Source organism: Lepidochelys olivacea, assembly GCF_965140295.1.
Source record: "Lepidochelys olivacea isolate rLepOli2 genome assembly, chromosome: 3".
NCBI classification, from domain to species: domain Eukaryota; kingdom Metazoa; phylum Chordata; order Testudines; family Cheloniidae; genus Lepidochelys; species Lepidochelys olivacea.
Genome location: NC_140413.1, coordinates 35,806,555 through 35,834,454, shown reverse-complemented (window position 1 = coordinate 35,834,454; position 27,900 = coordinate 35,806,555). Strand labels below are relative to the sequence as shown.

The 27,900-nt window shown below is 41.6% G+C and overlaps 1 protein-coding gene across 1 annotated transcript in view; it reads left to right on the top strand.

The window, feature by feature from the left end:
* The first annotated feature begins 1,376 nt into the window (after positions 1 to 1,376).
* Positions 1,377 to 27,900, top strand: part of ALLC (allantoicase) — a 28,549-nt gene continuing 2,025 nt past the window's right edge. Inside the window, 13 exon segments of the mRNA XM_084624269.1 lie at positions 1,377 to 1,397; positions 3,390 to 3,450; positions 4,075 to 4,139; positions 4,143 to 4,193; positions 6,165 to 6,215; positions 11,953 to 11,992; positions 11,995 to 12,036; positions 13,284 to 13,339; positions 14,244 to 14,312; positions 18,501 to 18,591; positions 21,204 to 21,334; positions 21,338 to 21,359; positions 27,039 to 27,112. Of these exon segments, the coding sequence (XP_084480395.1) occupies positions 3,441 to 3,450; positions 4,075 to 4,139; positions 4,143 to 4,193; positions 6,165 to 6,215; positions 11,953 to 11,992; positions 11,995 to 12,036; positions 13,284 to 13,339; positions 14,244 to 14,312; positions 18,501 to 18,591; positions 21,204 to 21,334; positions 21,338 to 21,359; positions 27,039 to 27,112 (702 nt within the window). The 5' untranslated portion in view covers positions 1,377 to 1,397; positions 3,390 to 3,440.

Sequence of the window (27,900 nt, the reverse complement as noted above, 5' to 3'; positions counted from 1 at the left end):
AGGCAGAAGCTGAGCCAGCTGGGCTCAATTGCAGCTCCACCAGCAACAGGCTTTGTTTCAGTGTGCATCAGAGCTGGGAGGGGTAGAAAGAAGGAAACTCTCCCTGAGACCTCTTTGGAAAGAGCTTGAGACACCTGTGTCAAAAGACCCTCTGAGCCTTATCTGCATTTCTTTTAAAAGGAAGCCCTAAGAGACCCCTCTTTACCTAGACCTTCTGAGAGTGAAGAGGATGTTGTATGGTGCAACTCCCTTTTTAGTGTAAAAGAGAAAAGAAATCTTTGTTTGTGAATCTAAAATACAGGTGTGGGAGCCTTTCTCAAAGGGATGGAAGCTGCCAGTGGAGGTATCCACGGCAGGGAGTCTCTCACACGTGGCACTAGGGGAGGGATTGTGTTGATGTCTTTTTGGAACATTCTGCAGGGAAAGGGTGCCTCCTGATACAGCAGCTGCACGTGGACAGGGAGCAATAGAAGCAGATGAAAGCATGGTGACTCAGTTTCTGCAGATCCAGCATCAGCAGAAGACACAATCGGCCTCATAATGCCAGGAAAGAAGTGCACTTGGCTGCACAACAGACTCCTCAGATGTTTTACTGTAGTACAGCTATTGCAACTACTGTATACCATTCATCCGCGGAAACCTTTGTCTACCTCATACCACTGTGTATAAAGGCCCAGAACCTCAGGGTGTAGCCATGGAATGCACAGCAGAACTTGGGAGAGAAGCTGCACCAGTAACTGCAAGTTTCACAATCCTAGGCTGTCTTGGTCCAGTGTCTGGGGAAAGTCTGAGCAGCCCAGCGACTGCACAAAGTTAAAGTGGCTTCTAATGGCCCTAAGAACATTAGAGCAATCAGGAATTGCTGGGGTTCAGGGATTACTTCACCAAGACCCCTTTTCCCTAGTCACATCTCCTGTGCCAACAACCAGTGTGTGTGTGGCATAGCAGCCAGTATGCTGGCTCTGTACCAAGGGAAGATCACAGGACGAAGGGATAATCCTCCTATGGCTAGTTATGCCAGCTTTAGGGCTGCTTTATGCTTGTGGCATGGTGCAAAGCAGCCAAGTACAGCCAAGAAAACGTGCCCTGAGCTAAATCCCTCCTTGAATCAGTTAGGCCAACCGTGGAATATGCTGCACAAGTCAAGATACAAATAAGCTGTGGCTGTACATGTTTAAGCTCCAAAAAGAACTGCACAGAAAAATATTTATATCAATCTAAAACAAGGAAAGATGAGCTGTTAATCTTTGCTTTTCAGAATCAATAAGTCCAGTGGCTGTTTACTGATCAATTGCATCACTATGCTTACTTTGGGCTGCAGACAAACATTTAAAAACTTTGACCTCTTAAAAATTTCTTATTTCTTTAGCAGACACAGGAGTGGAACAAGTCATAAGGTAACATGAAAAAGCCAATGCTGACAAGTGTTTTATTTTTTGATAGGCTATTTTACATTGCATGGGAGTATAAGGATATTTCAGATGGAATTAATCTTTATAAGAATTTAAGTATTTGTTTTCCAAAGTAAAGTAACTTCTAAGGTATTCTCTCAAACAATGTTTAATAACTTTTGGGTTATCTAATTTATTTGTAATGGTAGCCTAGATCAGACAATGATGGGTCCATTTAGAAACCTAAATGGTATCTGAATTATGAAATACTTCAGCACAAGAAAACTATAATTTTTCCCTTGACATCTGAAGAGACATGGTTTTGGAAAATACCAGTTATGAAACATAAAGGCCTTACTCTGACCTTTCATCTTGTGTCTGCAATTGATTACAGACACAAATCATAGAATTCAGACCTCGAACTTCCTAATTGGAACTGTTAGTTGTGCCTGCAGATCAGATAGTTAGACCCTGAAGTGTGTATCCACAATCTATTGTGACTATAAAATTGCACCAACAATCAATTGCAGGTGCCAGAGTAGAGGCTGTTATTGAAAATATCTCTCTCAATATTTTGTGGTAGCAATGTGACAGATGTAAATTTGGGTGTAAAATGAAAGAGGTCCCTTTTTTGATAACAGAAATACTGAAGAATATAGCGATATTAGAAATTCTATATGAGATTTCCCAAAAGACACTGCACCAAATTTTTGATATTTTTTCCCTAATCCTGATCAGTGTCAATGTAACTTCATGGCATTCATTTCTAATAATGGACAGTGACATTTGCTCAGTACAAGATATACAAAGAGCACTGAAAGAATCACTTTTCTCTAAAAAGTAAAGTATCTACTGTATAGTGGAGGTTTTGATTGCCGGAGTTGTTCAGTAAATGCATGTTTAACAATAGGAACCTGTAGAGCAGCCTCTTGGTGGCAGAGTGTAGTAACATGGAAGAAGCTAAATACATCAACAGGCTGCTGATTGCTCTAATTACAGTTGGAAAACATTAATGAGATAACTAAATCAGATTATAAAGAAAGCATAAAACAACCAACTAACCATTATGGAGAAAAAAATCATATTTAGTAGGTATAATGGAAGTACTGTTCAGGGCAATGTGTGGTAAATTATAATAACAGGACTGGGCTTAAGGGTCTGTCATGATGCGGCGAGGACAGAATCCTTTCCTTTCAGGTCCTGGGGGTGGGAACAAGATAAAAAGTAGGTGCTGATGTTCTTATGGGGCAGCATATGTATTACTACTTGGATTACAGTATTGCCGAGGTGCCTGGTGCTTTATAAATCAACTAGAGATGGAGTTCCTGACCTGAAGAGCTCGTAGTTAGACAAGAACATAAACACAGGGAGAAGCTATGAGGAAACCAGGGTGGCCCTATATGTAGTTCCCCTCCCCAAGCTGGCAGGAGCATGAAGTATCTGCACAAGGAGTATGTGCATATACCTCCTGACAAAGGAACCGTTGGCAGACCATGCCACCTGGCCCCTAGACAGTGGTCTGGGATACAGTGATTATTCTAATCTGATTGTTGGTATAATGTTTATCTATAGACCAAGGGAGGGTTCCAACCTTGGACTAGGGTCACTCACACTAGATGCACATTTCCCTGCATCTGAATGACAAGGGGATTCACCCTGAAGGAGGGCAGGCAGTGCTGCTCTTACCCTTCCTCATGATCTTTGCAGTGAAATGGCAGCTTTCAGTCAAGGCTTGTGGCATGGAGGAACCCCACTGATGACAGCTGCTTAGCTGTTGTGGCTGATACAGTGCATTCACTAGCTCCCTGGGCTATGCTTGCTCTCCTGCTAGCATTGTCCTCCTTTATGTCGCACACTCAAGAGAAGTCAACTAGCACTTGATTCTCCCAGAAGATTTCCCACCACGGGGAGCATCCTATCGAGTCTAGGCTGGCACAAAGAGACATGGACCTGAAGCAATTCTGAACCCTCTTAGAACATGCCATATTTCATCTGCAGAAAAGAAGAGTGAGGGGGAGTGATTAATAGAAGGTGAACTTTGATATCGTGATGCAAGAAGGTAAATTAAGAATCTACTATTTACAGCTTTGAAAAATATGTGGACTTTTTATTTATTAAAATTTGATTTAACTCCCACACCTAATCATATTTTTATCTCCAATAGATGCATATTATAAATCAATGGAGATGATAAAAGCGTATCCTGACTGTTCAGATAGTTATTTTTCTTCCAGCAAGTAAATAACCCATTCCTGGAGTCCAAGTTTTCTTTGACGGCTGAGAAGCCAGGACAGAATTAATGAAATGAGAAGTTTCAGAGTAACAGCTGTGTTAGTCTGTCTTTGCAAAAAGAAAAGGAGTACTTGTGGCACCTTAGAGACTAACCAATTTATTTGAGCATGAGCTTTCGTGAGCTACAGCTCACTTCATCGGATGCATACCGTGGAAACTGCGGTAGACATTATATACACTCTCTATATATGTACACTCTGTGTGTATATAATGTCTACTGCAGTTTCCACGGTATGCATCCGATGAAGTGAGCTGTAGCTCACGAAAGCTCATGCTCAAATAAATTGGTTAGTCTCTAAGGTGCCACAAGTACTCCTTTTCTTTTTGCAATGAAATGAGAAGTTATGCTGAACATGCTCCTTCTCATTTCTCTCGTTTCGTCTTTGAATAGAATACTTCACTTCTGCTTTTAGAGGAAAGATGGCTGCTCATCTCAAAGGAGAAAAACCTCACGTTTGACCTGACTTTCTCCACCGGAATGATTTGGTGTGTGAAGCTGTAGGAGGAAAGGTAAATGTATGCAATTCAAAACACAAATTGTGCTTTCAGCGCAGATTATACTTGACATTTCTACAGCTATTTCCTACTGAGGATCTAAAAGTGTTTTGCAGACACCAATGAATTAAGTCTCTCAACATTCTTGTGTGCTAAGTATTATTATCCACATTTTACAGACGGGAAAAAGGAGACACAGAGAAATTAAGAGATTTGCCAAAGGTCACACAGGAAGTCTTTGGCAGAGCCAGGAATAGAACCCACAAGTCTTAATTTGCAGTTTTATAATCTGAACACAGTCTTTCCTAGTGTTCAAATTCTGAAGATCTAGTCAACACAATTTTTACCTATGTTGGAGCAATCTGATGAAAGGAGCTAGATATACCCAATGATATACATCCACTTTGCAACAGAGAAAATTGTCATCGTGTTTGGGTTTTCTGGGTCAGTCATCCTGGCTTCCTATGCTCCAAAGAAGGGCAAGTCAGTAATAATGCTATTGATGATGCATTACGACAAGGTTGTAGAAGGAGACAAAAAAGAAACCCCACATAATTCTCCAGTAGAGTGACAAAAGTGGTGTCGATAACAATGACCATCTTGCAGGAATGTACTTCGTACAGATGCAAGACAAATAGGTGACCAATGGTTCTTTTCTTCAACATGCTTGATGTTGCTGGCATTGCAAGTTTCATCACTTAGGTCAGTGACAATCCTGCTTGGCGCCACACTTGCCCAAGACAAAGAAGGCTCTTGTTCCTTGTCACTCGAGGAGAATGACTTGTAGATGCACATATAAAGAGAAGAATCCTTCACACACAACATCTCACCATCCCGATCAAAGCAGCACTCTCATCCCTTGGCTACCATCAAAAAACAGCCACCACGGGAGCACCTAGCAAACTCAGCAGTGGACTCTGCTAAATTTGCCCAAGGTCAGCTGATTGGAAGGACAAGCAATGTGGAGAATGCAGTGAATTTGTATGCTCTGACAACTCCATTCTGATGCTGACGTGTAAAAATTGTATACTGACTCACACTGAATGAGACTCCAGCTAGTTCTTTCAATTTGCTCGTTAAATAAAGATTTTTCACCTAAAACATTAAAGAATTATTCTTAGTTTCTGAATGCATTTGGGGGACAAAAGTCCCCCACAATATAGTTAATGTAACTTTTTTCTCAATACTGCATGAAGGTTAAAGAAAAAAGTGCTCTGCTGTAAAATGAACCATGTCCTTAAGATTGTTCAGTTTAGCATATGTATGTACAAAACAGAAATACATATTCACAAATCTAGGATTGTATCTCATTGATGGAGGTACTAGTAGTATACCTCCACGAGCAGGGCTTCTTGTCCTGCAGCTACGGGGAGATAAGAATCCTCAGTGGAAGGCCAGGTGTGGCCTGGTTTGTGATTAAAAAGATATTTTGTCCACTTGTTTTTTCTGCATCATGTCATATGAATCCTTATAGCAATGCTTCTAGTCTGAAGAACCACTCATGAAGGTGGAGGTTTTTCAGGTGTACGCATCATGAGTTATTTACAAAGAAAATGAAACAAACCCTTCCCTATGTCACAGCAGTAGGTAAATTTTTTGTAAATAAAGATGCAGAAAGAAGAGTAAGGCCCTGATCCTCAAGCAAACAATTGAACTCAATGGGGTTCTGTGCAGGTTCATTGGAGTACAGTATTGGAAAGAGAAATGCATACAAAGATGGAGAAAGAAGAGTAAGGTCCTGATCCTCAAACAAACAATTGAATTCAGTGGGGTTCTATGCAGGTTCATTGGAGTATTGGAAAGAGAAATGCATACAAAGAAATAATTTTTTTTTAAAATATGGTCTTAAATGTATATGTCTATAAGCCTTTAGGCAACTTAATATTTTCTTTTTACTGGATAATTTAACATTGCACTAGGAAATGAAATGAAATAAAATAGTATATATTTAAAATTATTTTATTTTTATTTTTTTTATTTGTGTAGGTTTTATTTGCAACGGACGACTTTTTTGCTCCTGCGGAGAATCTCTGGAAGGTATAGTAGGCTGACATTCCCCACTTTGGAGGGTATGCCTGGACTGTTAAGATTTTAGGCTTCAGAGGCAGGGACTGTAACTTACTGTCAGAGACCAGGACGTGGGCAGTCATACCTAGTGGTTAGAGCGGGAGTCAGCTGTCAGAACCTAGGGTCAGAGCCAAAGACAGAAGTGAGGCGTCAGAGGAGACGGTCAGAGTTGGGTTACTTGGAGTGAGACAGAGCTAAGAACAAGCAAGTCCCAGAGCCAGGGGTGAAAGTGGGCTGGTACGGCGTACTGGTAAGAAGGCAGTACTGGCCTGTACCCAACCGATATTAAAGCACTGCTGCAGCAGCACTTGAACGTTGCTGACCCCCGTGTTGGTGGCCCTTCTGGTAGGGACCCTACCAGCAGGGCTGCCAACAGGGGGAAAAGGGGCAGCTGCCCTGGGGCCAGCGATTTAAAAGGGCCCAGGGCTCCCGACCACCGCTGCTGCTACCATTGTCTTTACTGGAAATTACTTACCTTGTAATTATGCTTCTCCCTTTGCAAGATTCTTGTTCTTGGATCCCTAGTTGAGACAGGCAGAACTTCCTTAGTTGTCTAAGGGCCGTGGGAGTGGGTAGAAGCACAAGACCTCCTTGGTCCCCAATGGTGCTTGTGTGTGGAATATAACTGTAATCCCTAGAACCTTCCAGTCACATCCTGAATTAGCAAGAAGTAAAAGCTCACCAAATAGTATCAAGCCAATCATTGAAAAATTAATGCCTCTGAAATGCAGCACAATACAAACCGATCAAGATGTAGAGATAAACACCACTAGCTGGAGATGTCTGTGCAGGAAGCAAACCCCATTGTGATTATGCAAAAACATGCTTGCATTATTATGAAAACATAAGAATGGCCAGGCTGCATCAAACCAACAGTCTATATAGCCCAGTATCCTGTCTTCTGACAGTGGCTGGTGCCAGAAGCTTTGGAGGGAAAGAACAGAACAGGGCAATTATTGAGAGATCCATCCCCTGTTATCCAGTCCCACCTTCTGACAGTGAGAGATTTAGGGACACCCAGAGCACGGCGTTGCGTCCCTGAATTTGTTGGCTAATAGCCATTGATGGACCTATGCTCCATGAACTTGTCTAATTCTTTTTTGAACCTTGTTATACTTTTGGCCTTTAAAACTTCTCCTGGCAATATGTTCCACAAGTTGTCTGTGCGTTATGTGGAGTACTTCCCATTGCTACTTCATCTTTTGCATCCCACCCATTAGCTGGTTTCGTCCAACTCTTGCCTGGATTGCTGTTTGGGGTAGTGACTACCTTTTTAATGTGTGTTTGTACAGTGCCAAGCACAATAGGAGCTAGTGCAATACAAATAAATAAAAATAAATAGGCTTCCCTTCAAACTTTGAGGGGGTGGGTGGATGAATGTGAATCCTAAATGATAAAATCTTCTGAGAAGCAGAATTACTAGGTAGGAGATTTTTCTTTCTCTAAAGATGCCATCCAGGCAGGAGTCTCACCCCTAAGATATATCTACACTTTGAGAAGGGGAGGTTGAGGACAAATACCCAGTCCAACTGTGATCAAGCTATTGTCGAGGTATTCAACCTTATTTCATTTATGGACCCTTAAAAATTTTTTGAATGGAGGTGCGGACACCTTTGAAAATCTTAGACCTATAGTCTACGGACCCCCCAAAATCCACGGACCACGGGTTATTGAAAACCACAGTTCTGTGGTAACGACAACATATCACAGACCCCTTAGACATAGTCTTCAGACCCCCAGGGATCCACGGACCACAGGTTGAAAACCCCTGAGCTAGTGCATTAAAAATAGATTGTAGTTGTGGAGATTGGAGCAGCATGAGGAGCTAGTGCACCCCCTGCTGAGTACAATCCTGTCAGAGATGCTAGTGTGGCTAGCCCCTCCCACCACTTGCACTACCACAGCTACGCTCTATTTTTAGTGTGCTAGCTCGATCAGTGCAGGTGCAGGTATGTCTCCTCAAGCTGGGGACATACCCTTAGAGATTGAGAAACTTGAGGGGTGCACCAAGCAAAAACCATGAATAAAACCACAACAAGGCCCAAGAACAAGCCCAGTGTTAACAACATGAATATAGCTGGCTGAAAAATGGAAATTCCTTCCCAGGAAAGACTATATATGCGTGAATTTTGTTTTTTTTTAACCAGACCAGAACAAAATGTTAAAAAATTGAAATTTTGTGCAGGAAGGAATTTCCAGAAACATTCAGTTTTGGGAGAACCAAAATGGAGGTTTTTGGCTTGCTGGCTGCCTGCCTGTCAGGCTCCCTGGCTGGCTGGCTTCCCTGGGAGCCTGGGGAAGTGACTAGCAGGCAGCTGGGCAGCCTGGGAACAGGCTGTCTCGGGAGCCTAGAAATCAGGCCTGCTGGGGAGTCAGCCAGGTGGGCTGCTAGGTAACAGGGACCTGGCCACCCCACAGAAGCCAGCTAATCAGGGAGATGGCCAGTGACTCCCCAGGTACCCCTTAGAGCCAGGAAGTGGGCCACCAAGCTTTCTGAGTAGCCCATAGAGCTGGCTGCCAGACCACTCAGCTCCCTTAGCAGGCTGGGAGCTGGGGAGCCTGGAACAGGCTAGCCTAGTGACCCTGGCAGCCCTTGCTCCTCAACATCTCACTTGGTGGGCTGCTGGAGAGCCTGAGCCCAGAAAGCTGGCCACCCTGGGGAGCTGGGCTGTCTGTCTGGCTTCCCTGGCTGTGCAGTGGATGCCTGCCAGGTGAGAAGCTGGGCAGCCTAGGGAGCCGGAGGGACCCTAGGCTCTCCAATATCCTACCAGGCAGCCTGCCAAGCAGCTGGTGGGGAGCCCAGGGAGGCAGGCAGTGGGTGGGCACGCTGGCAGGAAACCAGATGCCTGGCTTCCATCAAACATTATGACAGAATGGACACATTCCACAGGAATACGTCAATTCCACAGAACAGAATTTTCCACAAGAAAACATCTGACCAGTACTAGACATGAAAAAGAAGGAATGTTTGCATGTGTATTTTTGTTTGGAGCATAAAAGAAGGGCCAGATACCTCCCTGTTTCAGGGCACCTCCGTCACTACCCCATGTAGTGCACTGCCTGGGCAGTCCGTGTGGTGTCTCAATCACAAACACCCCTCACACGTTCACCGCATGTGTATTTATTCTTTCCTTACAAAGTATCACAGGGTAGTGCAGGGTTACAGCAAGTAGAGGATTCCACACAACCTTCACTCCTCAGCCCAGGCTCACCCTCTGAATGCTATGTTCCGCCCACTAATATCCTCCCAATTACTGAGCCAATTGCCCCATTAGCCTAGCAATCGCCACCCAATTGTCAGTGATCCCCAAAGGAAATTGATTAATTGGTTTCAATTAAGCCCATACTCTTCTCACTGCTGGAGCAACCTCAGTGACCAAGATGCTACTAATAGTGCGCGGTCACATGCCCCAAAACACTAGGCTTAATATTATAGCCTGTAGGCAACCAGAAACAAAGGATCTGGTTCTGCATTGTCTTTTCCATTATGGAGTCATTTACACTTGTGCAAAGTGACGGTAAGGTAGCTGTACAATGAGCCAGTTGGTAATAATGAAGGGTGGTGGCCCCTATTACCTCTCTGACATCTTCATTGTGACAGGTGGCTCTTGCTACTTTTGATAAAAGAAACATTTGTACAGTCTTGTTTATGATTACCAAACTTTTTGATTCTTGATTACTGATTTATTTCAACTGCTGTCTCATTACTACTGTAATAATAACTTCTGAAAGTACCCAGGTGTAATCAGAATTCAGGCATTACAGTACAGTGGAAACTATTTCAATGAATCAAGTGGGATTTCTCCTCTCCCCCTGCCTCAACTACCATTTCCTTTAATCTCCTAGTAAATAATAGCACAAACATTTAGGAACATAGGAACTGAATGAGATTGATGCGACTGAATGAGATATGATGAGATTACTGGTTCTGTGGATGAAGGGAAAGCAGTGGATGTATTGTTTCTTGACTTTAGCAAAGCTTTTGACACGGTCTCCCACAGTATTCTTGTCAGCAAGTTAAGGAAGTATGGGCTGGAAGAATGCATTATAAGGTGGGTAGAAAGCTGGCTAGATTGTCGGGCTCAACGGGTAGTGATCAATGGCTCCATGTCTAGTTGGCAGCCGGTATCAAGTGGAGTGCCCCAAGGGTCGGTCCTGGGGCCGGTTTTGTTCAATATCTTCATAAATGATCTGGAGGATGGTGTGGATTGCACTCTCAGCAAATTTGCAGATGATACTAAACTGGGAGGAGTGATAGATACGCTGGAGGGGAGGGATAGGATACAGAAGGACCTAGACAAATTGGAGGATTGGGCCAAAAGAAATCTGATGAGGTTCAATAAGGATAAGTGCAGGGTCCTGCACTTAGGACGGAAGAACCCAATGCACAGCTACAGACTAGGGACCGAATGGCTAGGCAGCAGTTCTGCGGAAAAGGACCTAGGGGTGACAGTGGACGAGAAGCTGGATATGAGTCAGCAGTGTGCCCTTGTTGCCAAGAAGGCCAATGGCATTTTGGGATGTATAAGTAGGGGCATAGCGAGCAGATCAAGGGACGTGATCGTTCCCCTCTATTCGACATTGGTGAGGCCTCATCTGGAGTACTGTGTCCAGTTTTGGGCCCCACACTTCAAGAAGGATGTGGATAAATTGGAGAGAGTCCAGCGAAGGGCAACAAAAATGATTAGGGGACTGGAACACATGAGTTATGAGGAGAGGCTGAGGGAGCTGGGATTGTTTAGCCTGCAGAAGAGAAGAATGAGGGGGGATTTGATAGCTGCTTTCAACTACCTGAAAGGGGGTTCCAAAGAGGATGGCTCTAGACTGTTCTCAATGGTAGCAGATGACAGAACGAGGAGTAATGGTCTCAAGTTGCAGTGGGGGAGGTTTAGATTGGATATTAGGAAAAACTTTTTCACTAAGAGGGTGGTGAAACACTGGAATGCGTTACCTAGGGAGGTGGTGGAATCTCCTTCCTTAGAGGTTTTTAAGGTCAGGCTTGACAAAGCCCTGGCTGGGATGATTTAACTGGGAATTGGTCCTGCTTCGAGCAGGGGGTTGGACTAGATGACCTTCTGGGGTCCCTTCCAACCCTGATATTCTATGATTCTATGAAGAGTGGAAGGGACCTCCTATGTCCCAGAGTCCAGTTCCCTGCTTTTTGATGACAACCCTGCCATATAATCCTGTTCATACATCTTTCAAGCTCCATCTTAAAACTAGTTAGGTTAACAAATTTTCTTTGCACACATTCTTCCTCTGACTGCACCTCTTTTGAGGAAGCAACTTTAAAATACATTTTAGCTTTGATTAGAATTTATGACGACTTTCAAATACTTCCATTTAAAATACAAAAACAGTTAGCAAACTGTTCCTATGGTCATTACACATGCAAAAATCTCTCTGATATCGGTGGGGTTACTCTGGATTGATACCATATATGTAACTGAAAGAAAAAAACTGGCACATGGAAGTCTAGCTCCTCAGTTGAAGTAGATCAGTATAAATTCATTATTTGATGCATCTGATATTTTTCTAGAGACAAGAATGAGACCTATATGCTCCTTTACTAATAAAATCAGTCAAGCGGCTTGAAACCTGCATGTTCTATGCTGGTCAAAATTCTGTGCTCAATACGCTAAGCTTAGTGGAGTTGTATTGGTGTAAGTGAGGAGAGAATATGGCCTGTTCTTATTTATTTTTTTAGAAAAAGAGTCCAGTTTTTAAACCAGATGAATTGACTGATTATGGCAGATGGATGGATGGGAGACAAGGAGGAAAAGGGTTCCAGGTAATGCGCTTAAGATTAGTCACTTAATAAATAGTAACAGTAGAGGATTTGCAGAAGAGGTGGAAAGAGGAGAGGAAATTGACTGACATCATTATGAAGCCTTCCAGTTTTGAGAGTGGTGAGTTTGGAGTTGTTGGGACTGAATGAACCAGAAACGCCAAATGAATCTTTCACAGTGTGAACCACCACATGGACTAAAACTACTGGCTTGGGTTCATCCAATCTATAGGAATCCATACCTTCAATTTTTGCACAGTCATACTGAATGGCAAGAGTTTAACCAGTAGATAAATTCATGAGTTTAATGCATACTGAAAAAGCTCCAGAAACTGCTTATAAACTTCCTGGGAGTTTGAGTTCTTTTTGTGCTTTAAGTATCCATTCTGTGATGGCTCTTGTTGTCAAGACCTGCTCTTTTGTGTTTTGTTTTTATTTGACGTCCAAGTACTGTATATACACTTGTAGTGATTTGGGGAGACTCCTAAACCTGTCATTGCTCATTCCAAAATAGAGATGGACCCAAACCAAAATGCTGGATCCAAATACCCCTAAACTTAGATGTATTCAAAATCCAGACTTAGGTCTTTGTCTGAATTTTTAAAATGTCTTCTATTTTATAATGGTGTGAACCAAACTCCCAGGTATGAGCACACTCAAAATTCTGGGGTTTTGAAATCCAGACCTGAATTCAAATTCTGTGGTGTGAGCTCATCTTTTCTCCCAAATACATGCACATTGCCACATTTTGAGAAAAGGCAACCAGATAGCCCAGTTTGGAATAATTCTTTCTTAAAGAGTTGTTGACCTATCCTTTGATTTTCTGTCCAAGGCCTTAGGAAACCACACACCTTTTTAAAATCCAAACATCTAATGCTCTTCAAAATGCCACTATAACAATCAGCAATTTGGTACTATTCATGTTTTGTCAAGTATGCTTAGTGTCTTTATGGAGTTTTTCAGGTTTTGATTACATGCAAATTCCTTCAAAAATAAATTGGAATGTGTTGTAGCTTTTTGATTGTTTTACACATAAGTTGATTTTACAAAAGCACAGATCTGAACACCTCCAAATTTTGGTGGTGTTGAGGACTGTATCTGGATCTAAAGTTAACCACTTGAGCCCTTTTCTTAAACATATTTAAAAAGAAGTGTTGTACTCGCTAAATATTGTTGAAGAGAATTGATACTTTTATTCCCTGGTGCTATATTAAACTTGTTAGAAAAGCAGTTTGTCCTCTGTCTTTCAGGACATGATTGGTATATTATCCATTTGGGAGTACCAGGTATTGTCCGTGGATTTGAGGTAAACACATCTTTCTTTGCTGGAAACTGTGCTCCTCGTATATATTCAAGCAGCCAATCACTTCAGCAGCTCCGGACTTTGCAATTAAGTAAAACACACTATATGAAGCTTCCAAAGCTTTCATATTTTCACCTCCTGTCACATTACGAATATTTTTCTGCGACTTTTGGAGATCTTTGCACCTATTTTCAAAGAATTCTACAGGTTTTTCCTCGTATTCTTTATGTTTGCTATCAAAATGGCATTTTAGATTGGATGGTTTCATACTTTTCATTTGTGAGAGTCTCGTAACAAATCACACATAGTGGAACAGGCCCCACCTCATCGCCACTCCACGAAAATCCCAATTTAAGATATTCTTCAACATATTTGCAGGCTTTTTTCATTTTTCTTTGCAGCTGGTACGTTCAATAAACTTACAGATGGTTCATACGGTTCACTAATTTTGTCATCACAATTGTCTGATGTAGCCATATCACTGCATTTTTCGGCATAATTATCACTAACATTCGTATTTCCTTCATTATTTTCTTTTGTATGTTTCAAACTTCCTGTTTTTAGCCAGCGATCCATTGTAAATGGAAGAGCTATTTGCTCTTTACATTGTATTGCTAATATTAGAGCCTTATTATTATGGGGGAAAGTTAAGTGCAATAATTTGTTTCTTATGGTAGTTAAAATAGTTACATTTCAGGCATTGCATGGTTAGTAGTTGGAGTGATGTAATTCCTGGAAATATCGCCTTGGGAAAACAGCACTTCTGGCAATGCAGTGTCAGTAACGCTGGGCGACCAAGGCTGTGAATGATGGGGGAATACAGCTGTTGCTTCAATTGTTTTATATCACAAGTTCACACCACTTACCCCACGGTGTTGCGTGTGCTTAATAACAAAACACATTTCAGAGAATTGCTGAAAAAGCACAAGAACAAATCTGCACAGACACACCCCTGGAACCCCAACCTGGGGTATTCTATCTGCTACCCAAGATCCATAAACCTGGAAATCCTGGATGCCCCATCATCTCAGGCATTGGCACCCTGACAGCAGGATTGTCTGGCTATGTAGACTCCCTCCTCAGGCCCTACGCTACCAGCACTCCCAGCTATCTTCGAGACACCACTGACTTCCTGAGGAAACTACAATCCATCGGTGATCTTCCTGATAACACCATCCTGGCCACTATGAATGTAGAAGCCCTCTACACCAACATTCCACACATAGATGGACTACAAGCCGTCAGGAACAGTATCCCCGATAATGTCACGACAAACTTGGTGGCTGAACTTTGTGACTTTGTCCTCACCCATAAATATTTCACATTTGGGGACAGTGTATACCTTCAAATCAGCGGCATTGCTATGAGTACCCGCATGGCCCCACAGTATGCCAACATTTTTATGGCTGACTTAGAACAGTGCTTCCTCAGCTCTCGTCCCCTAATGCCCCTACTCTACTTGCGCTACATTGATGACATCTTCATCATCTGGATGCATGGAGAAGAAGCCCTTGAGGAATGCCACCATGATTTCAACAATTTCCAGTCCACCATCAACCTCAGCCTGGACCAGTCCACACAAGAGATCCACTTCCTGGACACTACGGTTCTAATAAGCGATGATCACATAAACATCACCCTATACCGGAAACCTAATGACCGCTATTCCTACCTACATGCCTCCAGCTTTCACCCTGACCACACCACACGATCCATCGTCTACAGCCAAGCTCTGTGATACAACCGCATTTTGCTCCAACCCCTCAGACAGAGACAAACACCTACAAGATCTCTATCAAGCATTCTTACAACTACAATACTCACCTGCTGAAGTGAAGAAACAAATTGACAGAGCCAGAAGTCACCTGCTACAGGACAGGCCCAACAAAGATAATAACAGAACGCCACTAGCCATCATCTTCAGCCCCCAACTAAAACCTCTCCAATGCATCATCAAGGATCTACAACCTATCCTGAAGGATGACCCATCACTCTCACAAATCTTGGGAGACAGGCCAGTCCTTGCTTACAGCAGCCCCCCAACCTGAAGCAAATACTCTCCAGCAACCACACACCACACAACAGAACCACTAACCCAGGAACCTATCCTTGCAACAAAGCCCGTTGCCAACTGTGTCCACATATCTATTCAGGGGACACCATCATAGGGCCTAATCACATCAGCCACGCTATCAGAGGCTCGTTCACCTGTGCATCTACCAATATGATACGTGCCATCATGTGCCAGCAATGTTTCTCTGCCATGTACATTGGTCAAACTGGACAGTCTCTACATAAAAAAAAATAAATGGACACAAATCAGATGTCAAGAATTATGACATTCAAAACCAGTCGGAGAACACTTCAATCTCTCTGGTCACTAGATTACAGACGTAAAGGTTGCAATATTACAACAAAAAGACTTCAAAAACAGACTCCAACGAGAGACTGCTGAATTGGAATTAATTTGCAAACTGGAAACAATTAACTTAGGCTTGAATAGAGACTGGGAGTGGATGTGTTATTACACAAAGTAAAATTATTTCCCCATGTTTATTCCCCCCTACATACCGTTCCTCAGACGTTCCTGTTAACTGCTGGAAATGGCCCAACTTGATTATCAATACAAAATGTTTTCTTTCCCACCCCTGCTCTCCAGCTGGTAATAACTCATCTTAAGTGATCACTCTCCTTACAGTGTGTATGATAACACCCATTTTTTCATGTTCTGTGTGTATATAAATCTGCTCACTGTATTTTCCACTGAATGCATCCGATGAAGTGAGCTGTAGCTCATGAAAGCTTATGATCAAGTAAATTGGTTAGTCTCTAAGGTGCCACAAGAACTCCTTTTCTTTTTGCGAATACAGAATAACATGGCTGCTACTCTGAAACAACACATTTTTTAGTTCTTAAGGAAAGAAAATTCTCCATAAAGGGCTAAATCCAGAGTCCAAAAAACCAGCCTAAGTAGTCAGGCTAGGTGCCAAGCAGATGTACCATGGGAGAAATCCTACCAACCTTTCTCAGGCTTTAGATGGCTCAAGAACTACTCCATTAGAATGAATGAAGTGTATCCATGGCTCTGGATGTGGCCTTTCCACAGTGAATGATGGGGAAAAACCATGTAGGAGTAAATCTTTTAGCATCATTTCTCCCCCTTCTTGCCCTGGCTCTATCTTCTCCTTTCCCTGCCTGGTGCCATACTGGTTGCTCGAGGAGGTCTGTTCCGCGCTGATATTACATATCCCTGCTATGTTCCTCCACTGTCCTCTATACAGCTATCCCTTTGTACAGCAGAACTGCACTGGTTCCACTGGCAGGGATCATGCTGGAGCTGCAGAAGAGGAGCCTGGATTTAGCTCCAAGAGAAGAACCGGAGCTATTGTAAAACAAAAAAAATTGAAATAATTCAGCTAAAATGTTTTTGTTAGTAGAAATAATATATCAAATACACTTCCAGAATAATATATTTTTATAGGCATGGTCCACCTAAAATAAGTATTCCTACAAAATGATCAGCTTCTTGCGATGGCATTACTCAGCTAATCAAATAGTGCTTTTACTACTTCTGTCATTCTATATATTTTAATTTAAAAACAAAAATATTTCAATAGCCCTAGTTACTGACTGGGTGTGTGTTTATATTACTCCTGCAGTGGATTTACCAGAGTTTTGGCCAAGAGGGGACAGGATAGGAACTGCAGCTTCAGATGAAGAGTTAAAAGCTGTCAGGAAGGTATATGACGTTGGAGGCTGGCCGGTTCTTGGGATTCTAACGGGATACAGAAGCTTTTACTTCTAGACCATAGTTTGAATTAGGCCTAATTTGATTCTGAGTTAATGTTGAACTGTGATGGCTTTTCAGAGATCTATTATTAGAATGAGTGTTGGTCTGAATCCAGATCCTTGTGAGCAGGTGCCCATAATACCAATTGTGCTGATGGCTTTAATGAGCATATTTACTTTGGCAGTGTCATCAAAGAGGACAACAATTTAGTGGGCATGGACACTGAATTATCCTTTCACACTTAGAGGGAGCACCTCCAAAATGGTGTTGAGACATATCTGTAGGACAACCTAGGGAAGTTTGCATGCCGGTGCTGTACCTCTGTATTGAGTACAGGACTTCATTTCTCAGGGCTGGCACCTTTCAAGAGTTCTCAAGTCACTTATTATGTTTTAAAAAAATAAACAGGCCATTAATGTGACGTTTCTAATTGCCATGACAGTTTCGTTGTCCTGTACAAGGCTTTTCTTCATTTAATTCCAGTTTGTTCCAATGAATCTTGCTTACCTGTGGCCTCGTGTTGGATGCCTCCATTTTTAGGCGCCAGGCTTTAGATACTTTAAATATATTAAGCTGGGTACCCAAACTTAAGGCACTTTTGAAAATGGTCTTGTACAGGTCACATAGGAAATCTGTGGAAGACCTGGGAATAAAAAAATCAATTTCCTGACTCCAAACCACAAGATCATCCATTCTTCCCTCCTTGAATGCTGTGGGATATTTGCCTGAGTAAGGACTGCAGAATCAGACCCATAAAGTCTGTATTGCATTACATATGGATTGAAGGTTGTTCTAGGAATATATACTAGATTTACACTAGTGTAAATCAAAAGTCACCCCCAATAGAGTTACTTCAGACTGACACCAAATGTAACTGAGAGAAGAATACAGCCCCTTAACTCTTTATTTCATTTTTGTTTTGCAATGAAAATCTCAGTTTTGACATTATATTAGCATCATGTATTTATTTAGTTGTAAATAAAAAATTTGGAAAATAAAAAGTACTTCCCTACCCATTTAATCAAAGAACACCCCACCTTCATTTGAATGGTCAGTCCTCAAAAATGGATGGTTTATTTCAAACTTTCTTAGATGACAGATGAATTTCTTTGAAAGTTCAACTCAAAGGTACTTATTTTGGAACTGTATAAGCTGCTGAACACTGGGGCTTAGAATGCAAATACCATCCCAACCCTACCTGTAAAACACAGGTGATTAATAAAGGAATTCTAGCAAGTATGGGGTAGAGAAATAAGGGCTCAAATATATCAGAACATACTGGGATGTATTAATTCTAATTAATAAACATATGGACTAAAGAAGAATATCCGTCACGTTGACCCAGACAACTAATTAATTAATATTTGTTATCAGATGAAGTCAGATGAATGGACTCTTCTGGTTCCTATGAAAGAGTTGAAACCAAGATACCTTGATACTAGCCACAATTATTTTTCTGCCAGCTGTAAGAGAGAATGGTCTCACATAAGGCTCAATATCTATCCAAGTAATTGATTTTTATATATCCAGGTAATATATATTATGTAGTGTGTGTGTGTGTATGTGTATATATATATATATATATATATACAGAGAGAGAGAGAGAGACTCATGAACTATGGTATTTAACAACTTCTTGGCTGGTTCTGTGTCTATCCAATCTCACGTACTGCTGCCATCGGAACAGGAAGAGAGCAAGTACTTTGAAATAAAGTAACTAGGAAAGTGCTGGGCTAGGTATAAGGCTTGGTATGAGGATTAGGTTTTTGCTGCTTTTGGTTGGCTAGTGGGATGATCAAGCAGAAACAAGACACGACAATAGGCAGTAAAGTCTATTAGCAGGGCATAATCTTTATAAATACAAAGCAAACAAGTTAACAAAAGCAAAAGGGTTACAAACCAAATTTTTCCCAGCCTTGAGATTAGCCTAACCTTCAGATTAGCCTAACCTAGGTAGGGAGCCCTGACTTCCTCCAAATATTGTCCTCTTCTCTTCTTCCCTTCCTCTTTCTCTCTAGCAGCCCTTCCTTTTACACAGGTGTTCAAAAGGCATCTGGAGTTCGCCCCTTGTGCTCTGGGGACTAGACTGTGTTCCTGAACCCTCTAACACATGGGGTTCATGATTCTAAGTCAGTCGTTTACATTTACATTTTACTAAGTCAAGTTCACTTGGTGTTTTGGGGTTCAGAACCAGAAAATGTCCTGTGAAATTCAAAGTGAATGCAGCAAGATCTGACAATTCTAGAAATCAGCAGAAAAGCAAGGAAATGTACCCCCAAATGCTGGGCTCCTCATGCAATGAATGCTAATGTTTTAGGCTTGGGTCTTTTTTGCCTTAAATATGCTGAGGTTTCTTTATCTTTGGGTCACAGGATCAGGCAACCCTGCCTCAGACAATTGATAGTGAATAGTTCCAAAATGAACACATCAGCTAACAGGGAAATAGTGGAAATCTATTTTAGGCACATAACCCTCTCTGTGACCATTGGATTGCATTTAGTGATCCAAAGGTGATTGTAATTATGTGAGATGGACTTCAGTCCTTAGGAAACTAGCCTGTCCCGAGCAGTTTAATACCTTCAGGGGTCTGGCAGTTTTCCAGGGCCAGAGCGCTAGACTGTGAAGGAAGGAGGACCTGAGATGGAGGAGGTGCCAGACCAGGCCTCCTGAGCAATGTCAGTCCTGGCTAACACTGTTGTTTCTGGTAGGAACAACCTGTTTTCTCCCAGCCTTCTTTCCTTCATTTCCCTGCCTCCCCCTGATGCTGATCTCACTTATGTATTTGTGTGTGAAGCATGCACAGGAAGCAGTATGGGGTGAACAGGGGAGAGAAAGTGGCTGAGGATGGAACAGAACAGGGAGACAGAAAAAGTAGCTCTGCACATAAAAGTTGGTGGCTTGGAGCAGAAGGCTCATTGCCAGTCAGAATGGGGCCTTCCTGCGGCAATTACGAGGGACCAGAGGTCAGCCAGAGAAGCCTCTTTCTGTTATGTGCGTATCTTGGGGTTTCCAAATTTGTGAGTTTAATTAGTTTTTTGGTGAGTTCAATTTAAAAAATATATACACCACTGCCGGCAGCCATGCACACGGTTGTGTAGCTCCTGTGGAGATAAACACCACAAGAAGTACCATCTCAGAAACACAGCTTCATTTGTGGCCCCTGATTGGTCCAGACACCCTGTTTAAGCCCAGGAGGAGTTCCTGGAATTGGACTCTATTGCCACTGCCAGTTGTAGTGTTAGGCCTGCCCCTCTTGATCTTGGACTCCTGGTTCCTGACTCTAGCTCTGATCTTTGGTGCTGTTCCTGGCCTCTGACCATCACTGCTCCGACCAGTAGGCATGACTACCCAATCCACAGTCATGACAGTTGCCTGATTTAAATTTCCTAATGCATTAGTATACATCTGGATAAAGGATGCACTGTATAACAGCAGCTTCTTTTGTAATAAACTGTTCAAATGGAATTTAAAATAATATTTTGCTTTTTAACAAATTTCTGAAATGCTCATGAGAAGGCATACTCCTAGAAGAAACTTTGGAGCAATCATAGAAATGTCAGGCTGGAAGGAATCTCAAGAGATCATCTAATCCATTCCCACCACACTGAGGCAGGACCGAGTATATCTAGAATGCACAAATATATCCAGAACTGTGTTGTTATAAAGCTTGTTTGATCCTTCTATCAGTTTTGCTCTTTGATTCTCAGTGTGAATTTTATAAACTTTTATAAACTCTACACAATGGTTTAAAGGGTTTGACAGTATTCTCAGATACTACTGCACTGGGATTATTAGTGCACTGACATGTATCATGGATATCCTTCTGGCCTTGATGTTTATTAATGACATAATAAATTGAAGAACCCCAGTGTGGAAACGTGTCATGATCAGCTTCCACACTGAAATCCAAACCCTTTCCTTTTATTCCAGTGTCTGTACATTAAAAGGAAAGTACAGTATATCTTGCATTTGCCATCTGTGCTGTACACTGCATCTGAATATGTATAAGCATGGCTCTCATGGTTCTATTCATTCTTAAAGATAAAAATCATTCACTTTAATTTTATTTTTTGACAGATGGTGGGATTGCACATTTCAAAGTGTATGGTGTTGTGCAGAAAGACTGGTCAGCTTCTGGCCCAAATGACTTGGATGACTTGGTGGCAATGGAGAATGGGGGTATTTGTGTTGGATTTAGCAGTGCTCAATGAGGCCACCCAAGAAATATTCTAGGTAAGTTAAAGGCATTTACTATTTCTGGTTTTAAATACTAAAAGTAAACTGTATTCACAGCATAGAATCAATGTTAATCATTCTCCTATGTAGTTTAACAAAAACTCCCTCTTTGGTCACAGTAGTTACGATAACTGGTTTAAAGTCGAATTTACTGAATTCAGTCCTGTAGTCTTTTCTCAAACAAAACTCACATGAGATGCAGGTCTGGGCCCTACCCACATAGTTATATGAACTTACCAATTAAATATATTTGTTTTATTAACTTAATTTATGATAGATGCAATCTTCCATATGGGCCAGGATTTCTAATGCCATCTGTAAACAAGGATTTCACTTCTAGGCCACTGCTCAGTAGTAAATTTAAATTGTTACATTTAGAGGGCTCATTCTGTAGCCAGAGCTCAGATTATCTTCTCCTGTGGCAAAAACTTTGGGAAGGAACTTTTTAAAAAGAAGACCACAAGGATTTCCTCATGGAGAATCCCCTGTAGCATGTAGATAGTATGGTTTTATTCCTTCCACCACAGAAAAGCTGCCCCAAACAGGGCAGATATCCTGAAATCTGCAGGATACATCCATATAGAGCAGGGGTCGGCAACCTTTAAGAAGTGGTATACCAAGTCTTCCTTTATTCACTCTAATTTAAGGTTTTGCTTGCCAGTAATACATTTTAACGTTTTTAGAAGGTCTCTTTCTATAAGTCTTTAATATATAACTAAACTACTGTTGTATGTAAAGTAAATAAGGTTTTTAAAATGTTTAAGAAGCTTCATTTAAAATTAAATTAAAATGCAGAGCCCTCCGGACTGGTGGCCAGGACCCGGGCAGTGTGAGTGCCACTGAAAATCAGCTTGCATGCTGCCTTTGGCACATGTGCTATAGGTTGCCTAACGCTGATATAGAGGTTCTGAACTCCCTTGCATGGTCTTTCCCCATACCCCTCACCTCCCTGGTAGTGAGCTGCCACTGGAGCCATGCTACCAGGGACTCCCTTTTGGCTTCAAGTGGCTCGCAGGGACCCCAGTGTGTTCTGGGTATGGTGGAGGGCGTGTTATGCAAAATAGTGACTAGTCTAGGGTGGTATTAACTCTTTCAAGGAAATTCTTCCGGGCTAGGACGGCGGCTTTAATGTTTCCACCACTGGTCTGCCCCTTCCCAAATTCCATCCTCTCTCTCACAAAGACCCCAGATCATATGGAGAAGAGGTCTGGAAAGTCAGGGAGGGAGAGGAAATGGTGCTTTGGAGGTGCCAGAGCCTTCCTTCCATGGGTGGAGCACTCCTCTACATGTGATTCTTGGGGGATCTGATCTGTCCTCTCTTTTGATGCTCTCAGTCTATATCCCTGTGGAGAAGTGTTCACATCACAAAACCCACCACCACTGGCAGTCTCAACAGAAGCAAAGGACTGAATTGAACATAGTAACAACCATTCTGGCCCCCCTAGAAATGGGCGTGCCTGGTTATGGTTGTGGCATACTGGTGGGGCAAAGTGATGAAAATAGCATATCCATTGCCTGCATTGTACATGTTCAGTGGATATACAGCAAGGTGACATACCTGAAAACTACACTCTAGCATCTTTCATGAGCACTGAATTCAGAAAAAACATTGAAAGCAGAGAGAAACCACAGGTGATTTATAGAGAATACCTTCCGTCCACTGTGTTACTGTGACAGGGTGCTCTTAGTAGCTATAAACTGAGCCCTTTGGAAGCCAGCACCCTGGTCTCATAGAACACCCAGAGCACTGGTTGTAGTTAGGGCTAGTCTACACTAGACGCGCTCCAGCGGCGCAGTTGCACTGATGCAGCTGCACCGCTGTAGCATGTCTGGTGAAGAGGCTATATGCTGACAGGAGAGAGCTCTCCCATTGGCATAATAAAACCACCTCCATAAAGGGAGCAGCTATTTCCGTGGGAGAAGCTCTCCCACTGACATAGAACTGTCCATATTAGTGCTTAGGCTGGTGTAGCTTACATAAGTTATATCAACATAACCTATAGTGTAGCCAAGCCCTCAGAGTAGGAGGGACTTAGTTTGGGTTTGAAAGGGCAGAAGAGATCACTTGCACCTGTAGAAAACCTGAGGAGCTAATGAGGAAATTAGCTCACCAGCTGGGTAGCTCTGAGTAGAACGCAAGCAGTAAAAAAGGCAGAGCTAAGGAACAGCATGGGACAGACTGAGAGCTGGGCTTGGAACTCAGGGGCAGTTTGGGCTGGTGGCTGACCAGAGCTGGAAATACAAACTGAAAGTGAAAGGCTGGAAGTTATGTTGGAAAACGAGGGAGAAGAAATAATGGGTGAGGAATTGCTTCAGATTAGGAAGAAGAAAAAGGAATAGAAGAATTTGTATCCAAAGAATACGGAGCAGAGATGGATGGATGTATTCTTACATGGCTGAGTAGAATATAAAGATAACATATTGAATGAAAATGTCAGCATATAGAGGGGTTCTCAAACTGGGGTTGTGAGGTTATTATGTGGGGGGTTATGAGATGTCAGCCTCCACCCCAAACCTTGCTTTGCCTCTAGCATTTATAATGGTGTTAAATATACAAAAAAGTGTTTTTTTAATTTATATGGGGGCAGGGTCACACTCAGAGGTGTGCTGTGTGAAAGGGGTCACCAGTACAAAAGTTTGAGAATCACTGGCATATAGGAACTCAAAAAAGCTATAGAAAAGTAAAAACAGTCCCAGGTAAAGATAGTATATGTAATGAAATGCTTAAGCACCTATCAGAAGGGAGTTTAAGAGTTTTACTGAAATTATATAATAATACATGGGGAAAAGGAATACTATTGGCAACAAGCAAAACATGGTAAATTACGCACAGTACCTGATGCGTATAGACCTATTGCCCTCACATCGTGTGTGGGCAAAATGATAAATTAGAGAATAGTAGCATACTTGGGAAAAAAAAGAAATAAATTGTGTACAAAATGGTTTCAGGAAAGTAAGATGCACAGCTGATCATACTGTAAGATTAGAAACAGAAATACAAAAAACCATGAGGAACAGAGAGTTTGACAGTTTTTTGGACATTGAAAAAGCATCTTACATGGTATGGAGGGAAGGCTTGCTGTATACGCTAGCCGCAACTGGAATAAAAAGAAGAATGTTCTGATGGATAAGAGATTTCTTAAGTGATAGAACCATACAAGTCAGGGTGGTGGTGGCTTTTTAAAATATTTATAAACTTACTAACGGCAGCGCACAGGGGAGCATTATCAGCCCAATCCTATTTAACATTACGATTAATGATGTCCCGGAGAATATATGGGCAGGAATAGATATTACTCTATTTGCTGATGATGGTGTTATATGGGCCAAGCATAGAAGACTTAAGATAGCAGTGGAGACAATGAAAGAGGCGTTCGGGAATTTCAGAATGTGGAGATACTTGGGGATTTAAGTTCACTTGCTAAAACAAAGGGAATGAACTTCACAACAAGGAAATTTGGGAAAGAATGAAAGCTATATCTCTATACAGAAAGAATACAGGTAGTTCAAAATATTACATTCTTAGGAGTTATGTTAGATGATAAACTAACTTGAAAAGGTCATATAGATAATATCAAGACTAAATGTAAAGGTAGGATGAATCTTCTGGGAATAATTGAGGTGCAGATAAGAACACATTGTTATTGCTATATAGGACATTAAAAAGACCAGTTATATATTATGGAAGCTAAGCCTTTAGAATTCAGCTTCTAAATCAGCACACACAAGAAAAGAAAGCTGATCCAAGCCCAAGCTCTGTGAATTGCATGTGGTGCAAGTATTACGACTCCTTTGTGTGCTTCACATAGCAACCGGAGAAATGCCTATAAATTTAAGGATAAAATTGTTAGATTTTGCCTTTTGGGCTCAGGTTAATGTAAATAGTGAAGATAAGAGTACAAAACAAGTATATGAGGATTGTTGGGAATTAAGTCAACAAGAAGTAACTGGGCATCACAAAAACTCCCATATGCTAATAGGGTCAAAAGGCGGGTATAAGACTTGGGTGAAAAGGAAGATCTGGGAGAAATTAAAATCTTTAGTCATGGGAAATTGAACTACAGCTGGACAGTTATCTCTCTAGCTGTGGATTTGGAATTATATGAAAAAACAAAGGGAAGAGCAGGACCATTAAATACGATGACTATGATTTAGGAGTTTATACATGGCAAATCTCTACCAATGACTCTACAGAAGTCTACAGGTAGAGTGGGAATGGCCTTTTGTATCCCTGAATTTGGAATTCAGAGATCTATGAGTCTATCCAATTTTGTGGTCATTATGATGGCTGAATTGACGGGCACACTGTTAGCACAGTGTTAATTGCTTTGCAAACCTGCACAACCATGATGCCAACAGTGGACTTTACAACCCCTCATTGGTTTGCAACTGACAGGTAGCTGTCTGGTGTTGCTAGCTTCCACAAGGCAATAGTCCCTTGGTTCTGCATTAGTATGGCTTCTCTGAATCAAGTGTTCTGGTGTGGGAGGTTTGGTGCAAGCTCATCGCACATCTCCATGAAGGTCTGTTTCCTAATTTAGAAGTTCTGAAGCCACTGCTGGTTATCCCAGGTTTCCAATACGATGTGATCCCACTACACCATATGATTCTCCTGCACCAAAAAGGATGGTCCAATCATAGGCATATTGTGGCTATAGCAGCATTCACCATATCTGTTTCATGGGACACAAATAGATTCACCTGGATAAGAGATGTATGCCTAGCTATGACTGTTCTATCCTATCTGACTCTTTATCAGGTATAGTGGTGATTAGAAAAGAAGCCACATAAAACAGGAATGACTTAATCAATGAACTATTGTTCTGTACTACAGAGGTAGTACAAATGGGTATACACATTGTAATAGTGTGGATTCCAGTGCATGTTGGGGTACTGGGCAATGAAATGGCAGATAAAGCAGTGACAAATGCCTTAAAATGGGGAGGTTGATATACAGATACCTTTGCATAAACAGGACATCAGAAGTTTGGTTAAGAGAGAACTTAAGAAGCAATGGTAAAAACTATGGGCCAAAGAGAAAAAAGGAAGAAGGTTCTATGAAATGTGTGCTAAACTTGAGGATAGTAGTGCACTTAATAACTATGATAGAAGAAGTAAATTAACTATATTTAGTGTGCTAACAGGTCACTGTGATCTGAATGGTAACTTAAATTTGCTAAACAAGCACAAAGATGGGTTGTGTGATGCATGCAAAGTCAAGAAAGAGTTGAGCATCTGCTGTGGCAATGCAAGGACAATTACATCGAGAGAAAGTTAGTCATAAAGAATCCAAGATGCCTCGGGATGAGAGAAGATAGTCCAAAAGGACTGGTGAGAGTACTGGGAAAGTGGAGTAGCATTTAAAAAAAGCATCACTTCACTTTTTTAAGGATACAGGACATTGATTTTTTTGCTTATGTGAAAACTGAGGTAGGTGACGCTCATAGTCTCACATGCTGAGTCTGCTGCACCATAAAACGACAGGAAAAGAAAGGAGTGGGGCTACACATGACGGCTGCTATGTTGTGATGCACTTGGAATATAAACATCAATAAAGACACTTGGTGGAGGTACTCTGCTGGACTGTATGTGCCGCTTAATTCACAAAAAGGATTTATCAGCCAGGGTTTCCAGGAGCTGAAGGGGGAGCCAGTTCACAGTTTCCTATTTTTGTAGGGATAGGAAGAGCAACATCCATAGAAGATGGTTGGGAAACAGCAAGAAGACCGGACAGGCCACCAGTTTTAAAAGTAAGGAATATGTGAGTTACAGTTCTTATTTTAGATCTGTTTACAATTATTTTTTTCATAAAGATTTTCATTTTAAATCCCCAAGAGGGGTGTGTGTGTATATAGGTGTGTGTGTGTGTTAGTGAAACTTGTGAAGATTTAAAATAAATTTTTCTTAGTGTGTGTTGTGTTCCCAGGAAGTAGCAGCAACTCATATTGTAGGCATTGCAATATATTCTCTAGGTCTAGTTCAAAACTATTAGGCCCCCTATGGTCTGTCTTTTTCTCACCATCTCTATCTGGATTCTTAACCTTTCTTGATAATGAAAAGAACTATACTAAAAGGAGAGAAGATTATCATCTTTGGGAATCCAGGTTCTTAACAGAGAGACAAATGGATATAATAATAAAGTTAAAGGATGCAATATTTATTGAGAAATGTGCAAGCAGGTTTAAAGGGAGCAAATTATTAATGGCCTAATCCTGCATTCATTGCAGTCAATAGGAGTTTTGCCACTGATCTCAAAAGAAGCCCTAAATAATGCAAAACAGGTTGAATGCTTATTGTAAGAATTACATGTGATGTGGTATGTGGAATGATTGAAATGCCGGCACTTGCAACTGGAAAGGGATCACTTTGTTTACTCCTTTAGTTTACTTTTGTTTAATGGAACCTTAAGATTAGGATGATTTTGGCTTTCAGACTCTAAAAATGGGATTTCTTCTTGAAGAGAAACTACTCGTCATCTTACAGCTATCCATAGGAAAACATACTGAATTGCTTGTGAATTCTCTCTTTAAATGCATTA